This window comes from Fusarium vanettenii, assembly GCF_000151355.1.
Source record: "Fusarium vanettenii 77-13-4 chromosome 2 genomic scaffold NECHAsca_26_chr2_2_0, whole genome shotgun sequence".
Classification (NCBI taxonomy): Eukaryota; Fungi; Ascomycota; class Sordariomycetes; order Hypocreales; family Nectriaceae; genus Fusarium; species Fusarium vanettenii.
This window is the reverse complement of record NW_003315859.1, coordinates 144215-162960: the sequence shown is the minus strand read 5'-3', so window position 1 is coordinate 162960 and position 18746 is coordinate 144215. Positions and strand designations below refer to the sequence as shown.

Below are 18746 nucleotides of genomic sequence, written 5' to 3'. Positions count from 1 at the left end.
GAGTAAGCCGGCTGCTTATTACCTCTGTCTCCGCCATGTCATCTTTTGCATTCAACTTGTTTCTGTAAATAATTTTTGTAACAATATGGAGATTGACATTTCTCGTCTTTTTCTTTACGCCGTGGTATTCCTCGTCGTATCATTTATAATAGATGCATTATGTCAACCAAAATATCCAACAGAAATACCAGTTCTTGGATCTAAAGGATGGTTTTCTAAAATTCGCAATAGTTTTGCCTATTTTACAAAACATCAATCATGGATTGATCAAGGCTACCAAAAAGTACCCTCTCCCCATTCCTCCATTGTGAATTGACAGCTGACTTGAGTAGTATGGCAAAAATGGCCTTGCTTTCATCGCCCCAGCCCCAATCTCTCGTCCTCCAGATGTCATCCTTCCAAGATCGCAAATTCCATGGATGATGGATCAACCCGACCACATCCTCTCAGCTGTTAAAGCACACGATCAAATCCTCTACACGGAATACAATTTTCTCGGAAACCATCTATCTCACGAACCTTTTGCAAGTCGAGTCGTGCATAAATATTTAGCTCGACATTTACCTTCCCTCATAAAACCCATTGAAGAAGAAGTCAACGCCGCAGTTGAGGATTCTTTAAAGTTGAAACAGGATGGATACACGAAAGTCAACCTTTGGGAATTGTGGATGGCTATTGTTCCTCGTGTAACGAATCGGTTACTTGTTGGGGAAGAAACATGTCGCGATGACGTTTTTCTCCAATCAATGATTCGTTTCACAGATGATGTTGTGAGGAATAGCTTCCTTCTTCACGCTTTTCCCAAGATTTTACATCCGATTGTTGGTCGTCTACTCACTATTCCTAATTATCTACATTGGCGCGCTGCATCACGTCGTGTACTCCCGATTATCCAACAACGTCTGGAAAACATGCGACGCAAAGATGCAGGCGAGCTAAAAGATTGGACTCCGCCAGAGGATTTTATCACCTGGGATATACGACTCGCAATGGCTGAAGGCAAACCGTTTGAGCTGGATCCAGTGGTTATCTCGAAGCGATTACTCCCCATCAACTTTGCAGCAATCCACACGACTGTTTTAACAGGCCACTCATGGATGCTAGACATGCTCTCCTCACCACCATCAGAAAACATCCTCGAGACTCTCCTCTCGGAAATAAACACGCACAAACCGACAACAGGGTGGACAAAACAATCCCTAACCTCCCTCCTCCGTGTCGACTCTTCAATTCGCGAATCCCAACGTTTAAGCAATTTCGCGGCAAACCTCATCGAACGACAAGTTGTTTCTCCTACAGGTCTGCATAATCCAGAGTACGGATGGACGTTGCCGAAAGGTGCGTTTGTGACGGTTAATTTACAGGGGACGCATCATGATGAGGATATTTATGAGGGTGCCATGAGTTATGATCCTTGGAGATACTCAAGAGTTAGAGAGGCGTGGGAAGGAAAGAGTGAAGAGGAGAGGAAGGATGAGGATGGAGTGAAAGTGAGAGGGTTGGGGATGGTTACGACGAGTGATGCACATCTCGCGTTTGGCCACGGACGACACGCATGGTAAGTACATCTCCCAGTAAACCTCATCAAACTAACAATTATCTAGTCCTGGGCGTTTCTTTGTCGCTCATGAACTAAAGCTCATAATGGCCGCTTTCCTCCTCAACTACGACATCAAAATGATTGATCAACGACCCAAACCACAATGGATGGGAGCAACAATAATCCCACCCCTCGACGCATGCATAGAGATTCGACGAAAGAGCAAGTCATGAAATAAAACTGCTTTTAAGATACTGGCCTGCCTGTCTATTCAAACCCCAATCCATCCATGCCTCCGAGAAACACTCCCCCCTTCTCGCCCTCTCTCAGCAGGGCACCTACGTCTACTCTACCACCTGTAATGTATCGCTCGCTCACGCCCAGGTTCACTCTTCGTGAGAGCTCCTCTCTCAACTGCGCCCGGAGAGCACCCATCTCGGCCTTTGTCAAGCCCTTGGCAGCCTGCTCCTTTCTCCGACGACCTCCTCCACGTCCGCCTCGACCTCCACCAGATGCGTTGACGGCATCCAGATCGTCAGAGTCATACTCGACTCCAAGCTCATCAGCCGCATTGCGCAGCCAAGTATCATCGCTGTGAGCCTTTTCCTTGGCGAGTACAGAATCCGCGATCTTCTTAGCCAAATCTACCCGAGGCTTAAGTCGCGACGCCATCTTGCGATCCACAGGAAGCGTCTGGATAAAATGCTCCCTCTTGGCACCCGAGCTACGCTCCGCATGAACCTTGCTCGCAAGTCTTCTCGTCGGCAAAACCTCGTCAGGCGCACAAAGAATAACACTGACACCACTCGACTCGCCACGCGCCGTACGACCCGAGCGATGAATATACGTATCTGCCGATCGTGGCACATGGTAGTGCAGAACTTGATCAACCTCCTTGATATCAAGACCACGAGCCGCGACATCGGTGGCGATGAGGACAGAGTTTCGCGCAGCTGTGAAACGCTCTAGGGAACGAAGACGGGCCTTTTGCGCCATCTGCGAGTGAAGGGGTAGAGCCGTCATATTGAGGTTCGAAAGAAGAGGTGTAAGACGACGAACAGCCGAGATGGAATTGGTAAAGACGAGGGTTCGTCGTCCGGGGTTAAGAATGAGAACAGTGTAAAGATAAAGATCCTAAAAAGTTAGCATCGTCCTCCATCTTGTAGTGTAAGAACTCACCTTCTCCATGGCGCCACACTCAATGAGTCCCTCCTTCAGACCATCCGCCATTTGACTGACAGGGTTGACGTCGATAAACTTGGGTTCACCTCTGAACTTGAGGCACTTCATCAGATATGCCATCTTCTCCTCGTCGTTTCCAGTAGATTTGCCCTTGCCTGCCAGCTTGGTCTGCAGGTCCTTGTCGAATGTGGCCGAGAAGACGAGCGTCTGTCGAGCACTCCTCTCATCATCCTCCTCTTCATCATCTTCCTCATCAGAGCTGTCGGCATCATCGCTAGGTCTCTTTCCATCGAGAGCACCGATGATATCTTCGGCCTCCTTGAACTGTCCAACCTTGAACAGTCTATCCGCCTCATCAACAACCAGAAACCTGATCTTGGAAAAGGTGTTTTGCAGAGTCGCATCTCCGCTGAGAACCTCCCACAGACGTCCCGGTGTTCCAATAACGATATCCGCCTTTTCCAGTTGTCGCTGCTGCTTCTGGATACTCAATCCACCGGTGACAACACACACATATGGCGCATTCGACAAGCCATCGCAAAGCGCCTTGAGATGATCGCCCAACTGCTTTGCCAACTCTCTTGTCGGACTAAGAACCACAGACATAGGTCCAGTCCTCTCAACACCCTGCTCATACAACTCCAACCACTTCTCAACCATAGGAATACCAAAAGCCAACGTCTTTCCTGAACCAGTCTGCGCCTTGCCAATAACGTCCTCGCCCGACACAATCTCAGGAATAGTCTTTTCCTGAATTAGTGTCGGCTTGGTAAACCCAAGCTTGGCAATAGCGGAAAGAATCTGCGGCGAGAGGTTCAGCGGAACCCAGGCCGCCACGTCGACGTCTTCTTCTTGGTCTTGGTCATCGGCCAGCGCGTCAAACGTGTTGCCCCCCCGTGAAGAGGACTTTTGTACGACTTTCTGGGTCTTGACCAGCTGCTCGTCTTCTTTTTTGCTGGCATCCAACTTGCGCTGCTGCTTTTTGTTCTTCTTGCTGGTTTTTTCTTCTTTTGTCGTAGTCTTTGCTTCAGACTTCTCGCCCTCCAGGCCAGCTTCACCACTGCCAGCTTTGCCGGAATCGATATTCCCGACCTCCACAGGGTCGTCGCCAAACCCTTCAAAAGATTCGTCCGCATGTTCGTTGTCGTTGTCGTTATCGTCGTCGTTGGTTATCGTGTTCGTCTCGCCGGCCACCAGGAATTGCACCCGACTCCCATCCTTGACCACGTCGACGCCCTCAATCACCTCGAGACCGCCGAAATCTTCGCCGACAGACTTCCAAGCAAGAGCGGATGCGTCAACAGCGCGACGCGACGCCTTGTTTGTCTTCTTCTTGGAGTTGGAGATGTTCTTGGATCGCTTCGGGGCGGGGCCGGTCGCGGGAAGCTTGCGCTTCTTTGCCGGGGGGACCATCGGATGATCCAGAGATCGCCTATTATCAAGGCGCTCCTTCTTTTTGTTGCTGGCCGGTTACTCCTGCTGTCGAGACTCGGTTCCACGGCGGAAGCTTCAAGTTGTGCTTGTGATGGAGTAGAAGGTCAATCTGTAAAAACTGCCCCGGTTTATTTTTCCGACTTTTTTTTCGTCGGCAAATATTCTCGCCGATCACCGACAACGACCAAGCATAAAGCATTCTCGTCTGGCACTTCCTCTTCCAAGAGCCGTCATGGCAAATGTTTTGCTTGTACTGTATTAACGGCTAAATAGGCGTTCCCAATTCAGAAGTTCAAAGATATTGTAAAGATAGACTAGTCAAAAAAGCCCTGAACCCCTCGTACATCCCTCCTTGAGACAAACAAGTAGTCACGTCGCGGACTTTCAGCCGCGGTTTGATGATCCGAATCCCGGCCGTCAAGAACCATCCAAAACTCGGAACGAACTCCATAAACCCTCAAGGGGGTTGACCTCTCCCTCTTGTTCCCCTATTAGGGCTGTCGGGCCGTCGGGCTGTCGGGCCAATACTTGTTGAAGAACTGGATCGTCTGTGTCTTGGTCGGGGTGGTGTAGACGGACGTGCCTACAATGTCAAATACTGTTAGTTTCGAGCTCTCACCAGGTTCTCGGTCGGTGGCCTTACTGCTGCAGGTCAACTGGCATTGGATGCTTGTGGTCTCTATCAGGGCAAAATGGGCAGAAATAACCAGCTAAATAATGCGCCAGATCATGGAGAATCATCTCATCCCTTCTTATAAATCCCCTCCCTCCTCTGCCTCTTCGACACCCTTCCACGGGGCAATAATGCAACCTTGCCGAGGAATGTGCATTGGTGTGAGAGTTGAGAAGCCACTGAGTTCGAAAAGGCGGAGCTGTGCACCCCTCAAAGGTGCACCTATATCCGCCTTCGATAGGCGGGGGGTTGGTGGTGCCTTCAATTCTCATGCGAGTGATTTCGCTATCGCCAACGTCCGCAGCCATCGACCTCGAACTCTCGCCGCCCGGTGAGACGGATGACGTTGGAGAGCTGGGCGTCATGGCGGCGAGCGAATCTTGAATGCTAGGGGAGGCACGCATTTGTCTTGCGGTTTCAAAAGCTTCAATCTTCCTGTCTTCCACATATTGCCGCTGATCTCTGAGAGTGCCGGAAAGTTTCGCGATTCTGGCTCGCTCACGCTCCCGTCGAGCATTCTCTTGTTGGTCAAGGTCATCTTGGGATGGAACGCTGCCAGTCCCCTCTTCTGAGATGCAATCAGCTCCGAGCCAGTATGAACTCACTCAGTCCCCAAACTTACCGGGGCGACGTAATAGTTTGCAGCCAAATATTCTTCTCAATTTGTTCCATATATCCACAGTGCGCAGCTCCCGGCCTCCGATGTGACGAATGATGCTGAGTTCGGACTCTCCCAGTCGGGGGATGCTGGGAATGAGCGACTCGCTGTGCAGATTAAAGACATCCAGGATTTCAACTGTGTCTTGGCCAACAAGGATGTCCGCGTTAAGGTTGTCCAGAACGAAGAGCTCAAGGTCAATTGATTCCCCACGTGGATAAAATCCCCGGCAGCTTGCTTTTCCCACGGCAAGCGAAGCCCTGATAACACCAAAGATGTAGCCTACGCTGCAGTCTGCAAATTCGACTTGCTCGTACGCAGGCTCGATATTGTAAGCTCCGGACTTGGCAAATTCGGGGCTGACGAGATCCAAGTCTGATCCGGTATCAACGGTAGCAAAGCCCACATGGTCGTCAAGTCGACAAACCAAACTCCTCTTGGGTCTTCCTACGCTATTCACTCTCAGTGACTGCATGGCTGGGCCCGGCAGTTCGACGAGCCGATCTTTGTGAATGCTCAGGGTCTCTGTCTGCTGTAAAAAGTCGATACCCATGATCAAAGGAACGGCCAAGGTGTTGAAAACATGGAAGATACACTCAAGACTCGCGGTTGCTGAAGGGGCCCCAGTGGCAAAGCTGCACCTGGTAGAGACCTGCCCGACTGCTGTGACAATCTTCCCGTTTGCGACTGCGAATTGTCTCGGATCATCGGAGCTGGTCTGCTCTATCTTGAGTCCCAAGGTATTCGCCAAATCGAGAGATATAATGTTCTCATCCGAACCGCTGTCCGGACACGCCATGATCTCTTCGGATATTCCTGAGGGATGATCCATAAGGAGAGGGAGACCAAAGCGTTTTCTCACCCTTCTTGGTCGAGAAGTTTTACGAGCCTGCGGCGCGCCCAAGGTAGATTGCCTCCTTGATCGAGGAGGTTCAGGATACTCCAGCGCTTCCAATTCAGCCTGGAGATCATCCTTCGGAGGTGGTCCGCGATTTAGGGATTCAGTCTTGTCTCGGTCGCCCAGATCGTTGAGTGGCGAAGCCATTCGTGCCACTTCAGCTGCCGCATCCCAAGAAGGCCTTGGATTCTTCAAGGGCACATAAATCGTGTCTACCCAACCTGCTATATCTCGGTTCTTTTCGGTCAGGCTCAGCTGTGTATTGTCATCCCATGCATGGGATAGGTTTCGATCTCGAGCGGCTGGGTTCCAGGACGCTTCCTGCAAGAAGTCTTGAATCAGTGCTCTGGAACTTGAAGACATGTACAACTAGAAATGTAACAAGACACCTACGCTATTCGTGATATCCTCGAAGCCCATTCCATCGTCGCTTCCCCAGTTCAGCGACTCCGGCTGCGCTGGCACAAGCAGCGGCGATGCGAGGCCCACGAACTCGTCTGGGCCATAGTCCCCCATCGAGGTTCAAGGTCTTGGAGCCCTATCAATGTTCGGCTTGTTGTAAGACGAGGTTGAGTTGGAGGAACCGGTGGAACTTGGTCAAAACGCTGCGGCCGTAGCCTCAGAGCAACTCAACAGAAAGAATACAGCAGTAACGCAGCTGAAGGAACCGGTGGAACACTGGGGTAATAAACCATCGCCCGACAACTAAGCCACCCTGACAGTGTCGGTGAGGCCAAAGCCGAGCTGCGAAAGATTTTCACTCTTTGCCAATCAGGCGCTTGGATGCGGTAAGGCTCCTCGCTGGGCGTACTGGGCTCTGCGGACATGCATGAGTGCACGTGAGGGTTGATGTTCAGCGCAGCCTGATTCTCAGCACCAATGCTGAGCAGCCCGCCGTGACTGTGCCGGAGAACAATAAAATATCCTTTAAGCTACCCAAAAAGGCAAACACCAGTCCTCCCCGAATATCTGGTTCCGTCATCAGAGAGAAACACACAAGTTTCGAAACACCAGAGAGCCCACTTCTCCTCTAGCAAAGTGACGCCCACTGCAACTTATCTCGACTTTGGGGTATATAGGGGCTTGTACTTACAGAGACATGGAAGCGCAAAGGCGAATACGTTATGTAGATGGGTTTCCATCTCTGGCCAACTTCATCGCAAGTGATAGAGATGGAACATCGACGATATTCAAGAGATTCAACCGTTTAGCAGCAAGAAACTTGCTCTTACTGCAAAGCGAACTAGCAGAGCTAGAAGCAAGACTCGACGAATATGATCGCGAAGACAGTGACAGGGGTATGGAGGTCCTGCAGTCCCTGAGAAACTGGGAGGAATACAAGGCAAGGAACGATAAGGAGTCGGATCGAATGAAGTTACTAGACAAGATCAAAATAACTCTAAAGGATTACAGTAGGAGATCTAACCTTAGCCCCGGATGAATGCTCATTACTTATGCAGGAGAAGCCATGATATTCGAGAGCACCCTCGCAACAATACCGCCCCCAGATAGAAAGACGCTCAAGGCATTTCGCAACAATTTTTTCCACAAAGGACCTGAAAGGGCCGAGGGCTGGCCGATGCTTGGCGGGCATAGTTCCAGTCTGTACGATGATCCCGATGACTTGGTCGTTCTACACACGGCGGAACCCCCAGACAGATTGACCATGTTTGTCCAGGACTATTTTGGCTTCATGTTCAAGGTAGGTACTTCCCCATGGTTATTTCCACTGTTCCAGGCTCACAAGCAACGATAGGACAAAGATCATCACAAGGCTACTTCAAGCTCTTCGGTAGGCTATGCGTCAGGCAAGAGGATCTCAGCCTTCATCTCATACCTCAGCACCATATTAGCAGCATTACTACTAATCGGCGCCATTGTTGTTCTGTACAATATAAAGACGGACAACTTGAAGCTGGGCTTGATCGCTCTCTTCACCATCATCTTTGCAGCTAGCGTTGGGTTACTGACCAACGCGAGGCGAGCAGAAGTGTTTGGGGCTACGGCGGCGTAAGTGAACAGACTTACCACAGAGTGTTTTCTTGCTAACCGTCTTAGATATGCTGCTGTACTAGTTGTGTTTGTGAGCGGAGATCTTGGAAGCTAGAATTCGTCAAGCCACCTGGGAGGAAACTGGATGGAAGAATAACAGGCCTTGGCCGACTTCAAGGATATCACACGACGCCTCGACGACCACGGATTCAACACAGCACATAGAAGAGTCAAGCAGTTGTATGAATGCAAGCATACTACCCCAAAACAAGGGACATCTCCATTTATCTTAACCCCCATAAGCATTAGATACATGAACAAAACAACCCCATCTCTCCACGATCTTGTCTTTGTAGCCATAACCCTTCATATCAATAAAAATAAGGAAATTGTCTTTTTGTTGTCCGTAGAGGAGCCCCAGTGGTAAAAAAGATACAATGCTTTCTGTAACATCCTTTGCAAACCATGCCTCATCCCAAACCCGTCTGCCTGCATTCAATGTCAAATCGCGATACATGGATGCGTATTTTCTTTGTTGTACATGCCAACTCCCATTACTCGTCCCGTCTTCAATGCGCCCCGCGAGCTCGCTTGGCTCCTCCTCCAACCTCTGAATCACCTCTTGGTCGCTTGTTTCCAGGTTGGAAATCATTGGCAACAGGGTTCAGTCCACCTCGTCCTCCTCCACGTCCTCCACGTCCTCCACGACCACCGCGTCCACCACCGTCTTCACCACCACCAGCCGCTCGTCCAGCTGGGTGCGTGTAGGTACCACCTCTGCCACCACGGCCACCGCCGCGAGGCATGGGAAGTCCAGTCCTGACTGGCTGTGGGAGCGCTGACTGCTGAGCTTGCTGAGGAGTTTGCTGAGGTGGTGCCGCAGGTAGTCCTTCCTTACCGGCCGCTGCGCCTTCAGTCTTGGGGGCGAATGGGTTCGGAATATCGGTACCGGCAGCATTACCGGCAGCAAACGGATTGCTTGTCTTGGGTGCAGGAATTCCGCTTGTTACTGGCTGAGCAGCTGGTGCCGGCTTTGCTCCAGCTGGTGTCGCCGCCGGGGCCTGGGCTGGAGTCCCTTGAGCAGGAGCAGGTGTTGCAGGTGCTGGAGATGGAGGAACACTGGCGATCGAAGCACGAGCAGCAGTCGCCTTTGCGGCAGCCGGGGGAGGCGGTGCCTGTGCCGTCTTGGCCACTTCCCAAACCTCAACAACAGGCTTCTGCGGTGTCTCGGACGCTGCCTTCTCAACAACTCCGATCTTGGCGTTCGCAGATCTGAGCTTGTTTTCCGCCATGTTAATGCGCAACGTTGACTTCTTAGACTCCATCAGCTGGGCCTGTTCCCTGGCCGACGTGATCTTCGATTCATATTCGTTCTTGATCGTCGACTCCAGCTCAGTCTTCAGCTTGGTGCTCTCCACCTCCAGCTTCTTCTTGATGTTAGCCGCAACAATGTTCTTGACTGTTGGGTTGGTCGAGAGGAACTGTCGGATACCAGCATCGTCCAATTGAGACAGATCGGCCGGACCAACAGATGCGGGTGTCGCTGGGATAGCCGAAGCTTCAGCCTTAGCTGGTGTTGACGGGGGCTGTTCGGTAGGCTCCGTCTTTGGTGCATCTGCAGGCTTCGTGGTAGCATTCTCAGCCAGCCAGATTTGCTTCTCTTGCTCAAACTTGAGCTTGAGATCCTCGTCCTTCTTCTTGTACTCCTCCTCCATACGAGCTCGGCTTTCCCTAAGTTTAGCGTTGAGAGTATCCCGCATTCGGTCGGAACGCTCCTTGATCGTGCTCTGGATTTTAGCCTCCACCTCATTCGCCTTGTGCTCAAACTCGGCCGCCTTGGCTTCAGCAGCCGTGACCTTCTCCTCCAAAGCCTTCTTCTCCTCGTCAGAGATGCCGTTGGTAGGTTGTGCAGGGGCGTCGCCAGCCTGGAGAGCAGCTTGAGGTGTCTCTGGTACACCAGTTGCAGTCTTTGCGGCCTCGGTTGCTTCCTGCAGCTTCTTGGTGGCCTCGTCCCGCTCAGAGACAGCGGTTCGCAGCTCGTCGCGGAGTGTCTCAAGTTGCTGCTCGGCTCCTTGCTTCTGGCTGTTGATGGCCTCAAGTTTCTTGCGGGCATCGGCCAGCTGCTGCTCAAGCTGCGACACAATCTCTGAAGAAACAGAACCCTCGGCTGGCTGAGCGGGTGTGGGCGCTGACTGGGCAGACTGCGCTTGTTGTCGTAGTTGCTCCACCTCCTTCTGGAAGTTTTGGATCTGGCGCTCCAGCTCAGTCTTCTGGTTACCAAACTCCTCGGCCTGCTTCTTGACACCTTCAAGCTCGCCGTTGGCCTTGTCCAAGTTCTCCTGAAGATGGTTGGCGCGCTGGATGGCCTCATTCTTCTCACCAGTAAGCTTCCTTGATCGCTCCTTAGCTTGCTCCACGATCTTGCCGCGAGTGGTACTCCAGTTGTTGCGCTCTGTCTCAAGAGTGCTCTCGAGGTCGGCTACCTTGGCCTTGAGGGGCTCCTCACCCTGCTTCAAGGCGTCTCGTTCCGTCTCCAGATTGGTGATCTTCTCCTTAAGTTGCTCCATCTCAGCAGGGTCGACTCGTCCATACTTGGTCAGAATGCCCTCAGTGCGCTTCTGCCATCGGTCGCGATCCTCTTGGATTTGCTTAATCTCATCCTCGAGGAAGGACTTTTGTGTCTTGAGCGTGTCGATTTCCGCCTCGAGTGGCTGAATTCGTGCCTCCATCTCTTCAATCTTGATGTTCTTTTCCGTGATCTGATCCTTCAGTTGCTGGTTCTCGTTTCGGAGAGTCATGCTGCTCTCGCGGTAGAGGTTAAGCTCGTTCAACTTCTCCATGAGATCCTGGTGTGTCATCGACGTCCGGCCACTCTGGGCAGCCTGGGTGCGTTCCTGGTCGAGCTTGAGGCGCGCCTCGTCAAGCTGAGATTGAGTGTACTCGAGTTGCTGTTGCAGACGCTTGGACTCCTGGGCCTTGAGGTCGTACTGAACCTCGAGAATCTCCTTCTCGCGTCGAAGGTAGCTGTTGAGTTCACGGAGACCCTCAGTCGCATCTCCGATAGGAACGGGCGACATTCTCTCATCCTCGTTTTCGTCATTCTCGTTACGCCTCTGCTGAAGGGCTGCAACCTGCGAAGTCAAGGCCTCCAACTGCTGGTGAAGGATCTTGTTCTGCGAGTTGACATCCTCCCGTCGTGTCTTAAGCTCAGCCATCTCCTGCTCCAGCTGCTGTCGGCGATCCTCCCATGAGCTTTCGCTCTGCGCCAGAGTAACCTTGGCAGACTCTGCCTCAGATCTCAGGGAAGCTGCTTCACTCTTGAGTTCGTTGTGCTCGGCTCGCAGTTGTTGAACGAGCTTGGCAGCCTCGGCATGCTTCACGAGCTCTTGCTCGTAATCCTGTTGGGCCTTTGAGGCAATCTCAGCCTGGGAACGGAGATCTTGCTGATGATATCGAGTAGCCTCCAAGTGTCGCGCGCTCTCCTCCTTGAGTCGGTTCACCTCTTCGTGCAAGATGGCCTTCTCATCCTCGTACCTTCTCGCAACCTCGCCCTGAGAATCCCGTAGGCTCGACAGCTCAGTGTTGGATCGAGACAACTCAGCAGACACGTCCTCAAGTCGTTGGCCGAGCTCCTTGACCTTGGAATCCTTCTCTTCAATAAGTGCCTCCATCTCTTGCTGATACTGACCCTGAGATGCTCGCAGATCCTCCAGTGCCTCCTCGTTGGCCTGGCTGAGCTCCTTGAACTGCTCAGCTTGTGCCTTGGCGTTCTCAAGGTGGGTGTTGGCCATGTCCAAGTCTCGCTTAAGGTCGGAAATCTCAACGTTAAGCTCCTGGATCTCAGCCTCAAGCTGCTGCTGCTGTTCGCTGAGTTCGATCGTGCCGGGTCTTGGCGTAGGTCGGGGCTGGAGACGTCCAGCACGCTCTTCGGCATTCCTCAGTTCAACAGAGAGCTCATCGACACGAGCCTGAAGATGGTCTCGGCTGGTCTTAACAGCGACATGCTCCTCCCGGATTTGGCTGAGGCTCGCCATGAGCTCGTCGATTCGCTTCTGGGCCTCCTTGGCCTCGAACTCCTTCCGAAGCTGCAGCTTCTTGGTCTCCTCTGCCTCATAAGACAGCTTCCTCTGGGTATCACTCAGTTCCTGTTCCAGACTCTCGATCCTGGCCTGGGTCTTGCGTCGTGTCTCGGATTCGGTCCTATTACGCTCGTTCTCGAGAGATTGCTGTGTCGCAAGGAGGTTGTTGAGTCGGTTCTTCTCCTCTATCAAGTTCTCGTTGTCCTTGCTGAGTCGATCTTGAATATCCTTCCAAAGCTTCTTCTCGGCCTTGAGGTTGGCTGCCTCATTTCGCACGCTGTCGAGCAAGCCCTTGGCCTCAATGAGCTCCTCGGCAACTTGTTGGGTTCGGATATCCTGCTTGGCGGCGGTTTCCGACAGGGTCTGGTTGCGCTTCTGAAGCTCGCGGTTCTCGCCCTGGAGAGCGACAAAGTTGGTGTGCAACATCTCTCGTCGCTCAGACTCAAGTCTAACCTCAGCGTGAAGCTTCACCTTGTCTGTCTGCAGCGAATTTCGTTCGGCTGAGAGGCTGTCGATCTGATCTCGCATATCCTTGCGAACTCCATCTTGGGCGTCGCGGAAACTATCGTACTCGCCCTGGAGCTTGCGGAGGGCCTCATTCAGAGCCTCGGTTTGCTCAGTCGCTTCGATGCTGGCCAAAGGTGGACGCTGGCCACCGGCAAGAGAATGACGCATCATGGTTGCCTCGTCACCGTTAACACCTCGCTGCTGTAACAGTCGTCGGAACATGTCTCGCTCCATCTTGTAACTCTCCATTGTCGTCTTGATGGACTTGGTCTCCTCTATCATGTGCACCAGCTCCTGTTGAAGCTTCTCAACCATGTCGTGATCCTCCTTGGCCTGATGCTTGGCCGCAAGCGCCTCCTCACTCTCAAGTTGCTCAGCAAGCTCTCGGGTGATGCGCATGAGCTCCTCGTTCTTGGCCTGCAGTGACTGGACATCCTTGAAGACCACCAGCTTCTGGGTGATGAACTGGTGAGTGTCGGACATGTCAGACAAAGCCTCCTCGGTAATCTCGCCCTTCTCCAGCTGCTTGAGGCGGAAAACTTCCTCATCAGTCAACTGCTCCATACCCTTCTCGATGGCATAGATGTTGAACACGAGCATCTGGATCTGGGTTCCAAGATCACGGAGCTGAGTGCGCATGATCTTGTTCTCGGACTGTGCCGTCGCAAGTGCGCCCTCTGCCTTTCGCGCTGCACGTCGAGCAGCATCTCGTTCCTCGAAGCTCTGTTGCGACAGCTCCGACATGCGTGTGATCTCTTCTCGAAGAGTCTCTGACTCGGCTTGCAGCTCTTGCATCTCTGGAGCCTTGGCCTCAAGTGCCGACATCATGCCGTCAAGCTCTTCAGAGAGCTGCTGGTTGCGGCGTCGTTCGCTGGCCAGCTGAGCCTTGACCTGGTAGAGTTGGTCAATGGCTTGCGTCGCGGTCATCGCACCCTTGCTACGGATGGAAGCCGGGGTTCCGAAAGGAGATGAAGGTCGTAGCATGCCGTTAGGACGAGGAGTCGCAGGTGCAGACTCGGGTGGGGGAACATTCTGCTCCAGTCGAACTTGGAGTCCGTCAATCTCTGACTCGAGCTGCTGGATGCGCTCCTCCATTGCGCGCGAGTTCTGTCGCTCCTCCTCAAGCTCGACTCGGATACGTCGAATCTCGTTTTCGTAGTTGTCCTTGAGGCGCTCCTTTTCAGACTCGAGGTCGCGTACACGTTCCGAGTGTTTCTTGCTGAGCTGGTCAGACATGTCGACAAGGCGTCGCTGGTCCTCAAGCTCATGTTTATAACTCTCGACAGTCTGAGCAAATGTACCCTCCTGCTTCTGCAGCTTAACGAGGGCCTCGTCTGCCTTGGCTTGCATGGCATCAAGTCGGTCGCGGAGTTGCTGCTCGGTTCGCTTCAGGGCCTCGACTTCGGATTGAATGTCTTCGTTCTGGCGCTGAAGTTCGGCGATGCGGGCGCCCTTTTCCTTTCGGTACTTGAGGCCCTCGTCGCTCTTTGTCTTGAGTTCATTCTCGAGCCATTCGCTGTTCTTTCGGGCCAGGTCGAGCTGCTGCTGGAGCGATTCCTCTCGGTACTTGGCGCTGTTGAGCTGACCCCTGGCGTTCTGTTCAGACTGTTGCAGAGTTGTAATCTCGCGTGCGAGCTCGACATTTCGCTGGTGCTGCTTGGTGAGCTCCTCAGTGATGGTCTGATCGCGCTTGTTGTTCGATTCGATGATGCTCAGGTTAGTGCGATTCGACGATTGAAGGGTTTCAATCTTGTCGTTGAGAGACTTGATCTCGGCATCGTAGTCAGATTTCTTGGCCTTGAAGACCTGGAGTTCGTTCTCGACGGATTGGCGCTTAGTTTCTGCGTTGAGGATGAATGTCAACAACCGTGTAACCTCGCTTCGCGCATCCCCACCAACACATACCTTCGTCCTTGAGAAGCTGTCTAGCCTCTTCCACGTCCTTCAGGGCCTTTTCGGCGGTAGCCTTGGACGTTTGCGAGCGCGACTCGGAGCTACGAACCGCGTTCTCTAGCTCGATGTCTGTCTGAAGCTTCTCAGCGTACAGGGTGTCGAATTCGTGCGCCTTGGCCGCAATAGCCTGAAAGAGAATGTTGACGAGATCAACAGTCGGCTCGGTCGCCAGGGTCGTCAGAACAGGCTGATCGAGGCCAAGGTGGCCTGCGATGTAGCCCGTGTCCACATCCGCGGCCGCCATGGTGGTGATCGAATCAGGCTGAGATCGCGGCACTCGTCATTCCCGCAGCTGCGCGTCGAAAAGGGCAGTTTTGATTAAAGATCCACGTGATTGATCGCGTCGCTAAGTATCGGGCGTCGTGAAGAATGAGTGTGGGTGATGTTGATGAAAGATCTCCGACAAAGGAAAGAATTTCGTTGTTGGAGTGAAAGAATCTGGCTGGAGCTTCCAGGCTGAAGATCTAGAGACACTGTTTTTGGAAAGTCAACACCCAAGGCTGTTGCTGTCTGAGGAGCAACGTGCACGGGCCACTTGGAGCTGGAGCTGCGCTGGCGTCGGAGAATTGCTTTTCCGTCCAACTACCCTGTATTCACCCACTGAGCTTGATGGGCTTTTTTGTCGTAGCAAAAGAATTCATTGAGTTCTGTCTGTCTTTTGTCTTTGTTTAAGGACCTAATGTATCTCTCTGATTATTCGAATACTATTGTTCTACCTTCAAAGCCAAAATAAGAGTACAGTCGGTGGGCTCAGTGTGATGTTACCCCTTGCATTACACGTCTCCACCGTCAGCAAGTTTGGGGAACAAAGAGCAATCTGTTAGACACTTCCTTGCCATTGGCTATGCGATCCCGTTGTTGGTTTCTAAGTCCAGACCGCTATGGGTCATACCTAGATGATGAACAAAGGAATCTAATCCAAACAGTGTGCAGCAGGGCAAAACGCCACACCTGATCTCTTATGGTATACGAGCTGTGGTGCAAGACGTAACAATAGCCTAGCTTGATGAATGTCCAAACAATAGGGAGTATTGGGTATCTAATAAAAATATCTATTTTGTCTAGTTATTGTATACTACGGTGACAAGGGTAGGTAGGGGCCTCACTAAAATGGATGCTCATGAGTTCATATGTATGCCACGACAATGAAGATTGTGTGATGCCCTAAGCTACCAGCAGCTCCGGAGAAACCTACTTGCTACCTGACACAGTGTATTAACTTCAAAGTGAGCTCCTAATTGGACTGAATATGGCCCCTATTCACCCTCACAGCCATAGTGAACATTCATCGCTCCATCCCCATGTTATCGATAGTCACCTATCTTACTGAGAGCATGTGACCACTGAAATTCCCCTTAGAGCGCAATGCAGCTTGGCAGAACTGTATTTAAGATACTAGCTACTAACCTTGTAAACATTCCCATGTCCATTCCATGACTTTAAGATCTCAATGTACCAGGGAATAATTCGCACACGAGCCTCACACATTACAAACCCTGACCTCGATCGTACAGTCATAAGAATACGAGTTAGAAAGTACGCCTATCTACGTGGTCAATCATCTCATAATACAGCCATATACACCCGAGTCTACCATATCCAACGGTTTTGTAACTCGTTACTCCAAACCCAATCCCAACGCCGGCTCAGAAAAGATAATCACCATTACACCAATCTACTTTGCCCACCGTCCAACATTCGAGTCCAGCTCATACGACTCCACGGGTCCAGACTGAAATCCCATGTTTGACTGCGGATTATACGTCGGTGCTGGGTTCGAGGGGAATTCGTACACGGGCTGGCCTCCCCAGCCGGGTTGTTGGGGGTTCTGGGGTGTCATTGGCGAGACGTAGTTGGATTGTGGTGATGGATGGCCGTAGGGTACCTTGGCGGGATGAGATTGTAGCTCAGGGGTTGGTGCGTGGTTAGGTGGGAGTTCAACGACTGGCTTTCCTCCATATAGTTCTGGTTTTGGGGAGGATGTTGATGAGAGCTCGGATACGGCTGGTGGTGCGTAATGACCCTTGATGTACTCGCTGTTGCCCATGAGTTCTGGCTGGCCGGTGTATTCTGGAGGACCATCACCACGACCGTCGCCAGGGTTCGAGATTTCTACCCCTCGAGCTTGACGTTGTCGTCTTCGTCGGATGAGCATGAACAACCCAATACCAATGGCGGCGACGACCACGACACCGGCAATTCCACCCGCGATCGGTGCGATATTCGTCCCTCCTGATTCGTCCTTGTTCTTGTCGTTTTCTGTACTGTTGTCGTCACCGCTCGAACCCGAGGAACCAGTTTCTTCAGGAAGGCCATCACTGCCAGTCAAAGTCGCATGTCCTGAGCCCGTCTGAACAGGACCAGTTGCACCAGTTCCAGCACCAGCCCCAGAACTCGCAGTCGGGTACGACTGATGGATGGATTCACCAACAGTAGCAACAACCAAACTCTCAGCCGCGCTGCAGTAGTACTTGAAAACATCGACAGCTGAAGTCACGTTGCCGATATTCGTGCTGTCGCAGTAACCCTTGACCAATGAGGTCAGACTACTCGAGATATCCTTGGACATTCCGGATTTAATGCAAACGCACGAGGCGAGTTCCTGGGGTCCTTCGCCGCATAGCCAAGAGCTTTGCTATAGTCGAGTCAGCGAGAGAAAGCAGATTACAAGTAGGAATAGTTACCCCCAAGACAACAGACTCGATACCGCTCTGGGCACACTTGTTAAGCGACTGATACTGAGGTAAAGCGGTGATATAGTAAGACACTACACAAAGTCAGCATATGAGTTTTGAAGCAGGCCGCATAACTGACTATCTCCAGGAGGACCCTTTGGAGTCGCAAAGGATGTAGTGCCGTCATTCATTGCGCAAAACTCGCTGTAAAAGTTTTGCGCCGAGGTGACATCCTGATTGTTGGAGCAAGACCACTTGACTGAGCTCTTGAGTGTCTCGGTGATGTCGTGAACCACGTCCTTCTTGTTGCAGACGCAAGGCGCATTCAATTCGGCCGCTTCAGGGCATCGATACGCAGCCTATCCCTCTGTCAGCCATGAACATGAACCCCCAACTCTTCAAACATACCACTCCAATAACGGCATATGAGATTCCTGACTGCGCACATGGCGGCAGATAAGCCAGCTCCGGCAGATCGGTAATGTACGCCTCGACAACATTCGTCGTCGGAGAAAAGAATGTAATGTCCTTGTCTTGATGACAGTACTTGTCCATCAACTTGGACGCGCTCGAAAGATCATCGCTCGCGCTCGAACCGCAGCTATACGTGACGTCGCTCGAGATGGAAGACGCGACCTGGTTGAATCTGGTGGAGCAGATGCATTTCTGCAGCTCAGTCTCCGAGTCGCCGCACATGGTCGAGTAGGTCTGCATCGCGACATTGTACGAGATGGCGCTGGACACACATGGCGCCTAAGGGGTCAGTATCACGTTCGAGTGCTTGTCCAAGAGGCATACCAGATATGTAAAGATTTCGAGGTCAGTCACGTAGGAAATATCCGCGGCGGTTGAAAAGGTGGCCAGGCCGACTAGAGTAGCCAGCGAGAGGCCGTGTAAGTGCTTCATGGCCCAACTACAACGAGTGTATATCAACGAGAGGAGAAAAGGAACGGCACCCTCAACCGAGGGGAATCACAACCACAAGAACTACACAGAAGGAAGTTTCCGAAAGTAAAGGACCAGGCTCAAAAGCCTCGTTCGAGGCTGTAAAATGCCCTCCTCTATCTGGTGGGGGAGCCCCAAAACGCGCCTTGGCGAGTCCAGATGCAGCTGGCGCCGGGACCCCTGAAGCTAGTCCTGATGGCTTCTCCAGCT

General features: G+C 52.1%; 5 protein-coding genes across 5 annotated transcripts; 2 read left to right on the top strand and 3 right to left on the bottom strand.

Annotated features, from left to right (window-relative positions):
- Positions 1–85: 85 nt before the first annotated feature.
- On the top strand, positions 86–1562 carry NECHADRAFT_34466 (uncharacterized protein; the record flags this gene model as incomplete). The annotated part of the gene is made up of 2 exons (XM_003043993.1): positions 86–283; positions 333–1562. 2 exons carry the CDS (start codon positions 86–88, stop codon positions 1560–1562), a joined length of 1428 nt encoding a protein of 475 aa, XP_003044039.1.
- Positions 1563–1740: 178 nt separating this feature from the next.
- On the bottom strand, positions 1741–4135 carry NECHADRAFT_99434 (uncharacterized protein; the record flags this gene model as incomplete). Its single annotated transcript, XM_003043885.1, has 2 exons — positions 1741–2674; positions 2720–4135. The coding sequence occupies 2 exons, from the start codon at positions 4133–4135 to the stop codon at positions 1808–1810; spliced, it is 2283 nt and encodes a 760-aa protein (XP_003043931.1). The 3' UTR covers positions 1741–1807.
- Positions 4136–4573: 438 nt separating this feature from the next.
- On the bottom strand, positions 4574–6901 carry NECHADRAFT_76965 (uncharacterized protein; the record flags this gene model as incomplete). The annotated part of the gene is made up of 4 exons (XM_003043884.1): positions 4574–4739; positions 4800–5397; positions 5452–6754; positions 6875–6901. 4 exons carry the CDS (start codon positions 6899–6901, stop codon positions 4574–4576), a joined length of 2094 nt encoding a protein of 697 aa, XP_003043930.1.
- A 583-nt stretch (positions 6902–7484) lies between these two features.
- Positions 7485–8492, top strand: NECHADRAFT_91425 (uncharacterized protein; the record flags this gene model as incomplete). Its single annotated transcript, XM_003043992.1, has 4 exons — positions 7485–7797; positions 7846–8087; positions 8160–8395; positions 8444–8492. 4 exons carry the CDS (start codon positions 7485–7487, stop codon positions 8490–8492), a joined length of 840 nt encoding a protein of 279 aa, XP_003044038.1.
- An 8099-nt stretch (positions 8493–16591) lies between these two features.
- NECHADRAFT_34779 (uncharacterized protein) lies at positions 16592–18503 on the bottom strand (the record flags this gene model as incomplete). The annotated part of the gene is made up of 7 exons (XM_003043883.1): positions 16592–16714; positions 16802–17465; positions 17508–17551; positions 17601–17683; positions 17731–17950; positions 18000–18344; positions 18390–18503. Coding segments are annotated over 7 exons (1593 nt in total), but the record flags the coding sequence as incomplete, so codon positions are not given.
- Between the last annotated feature and the right edge of the window lie 243 nt (positions 18504–18746).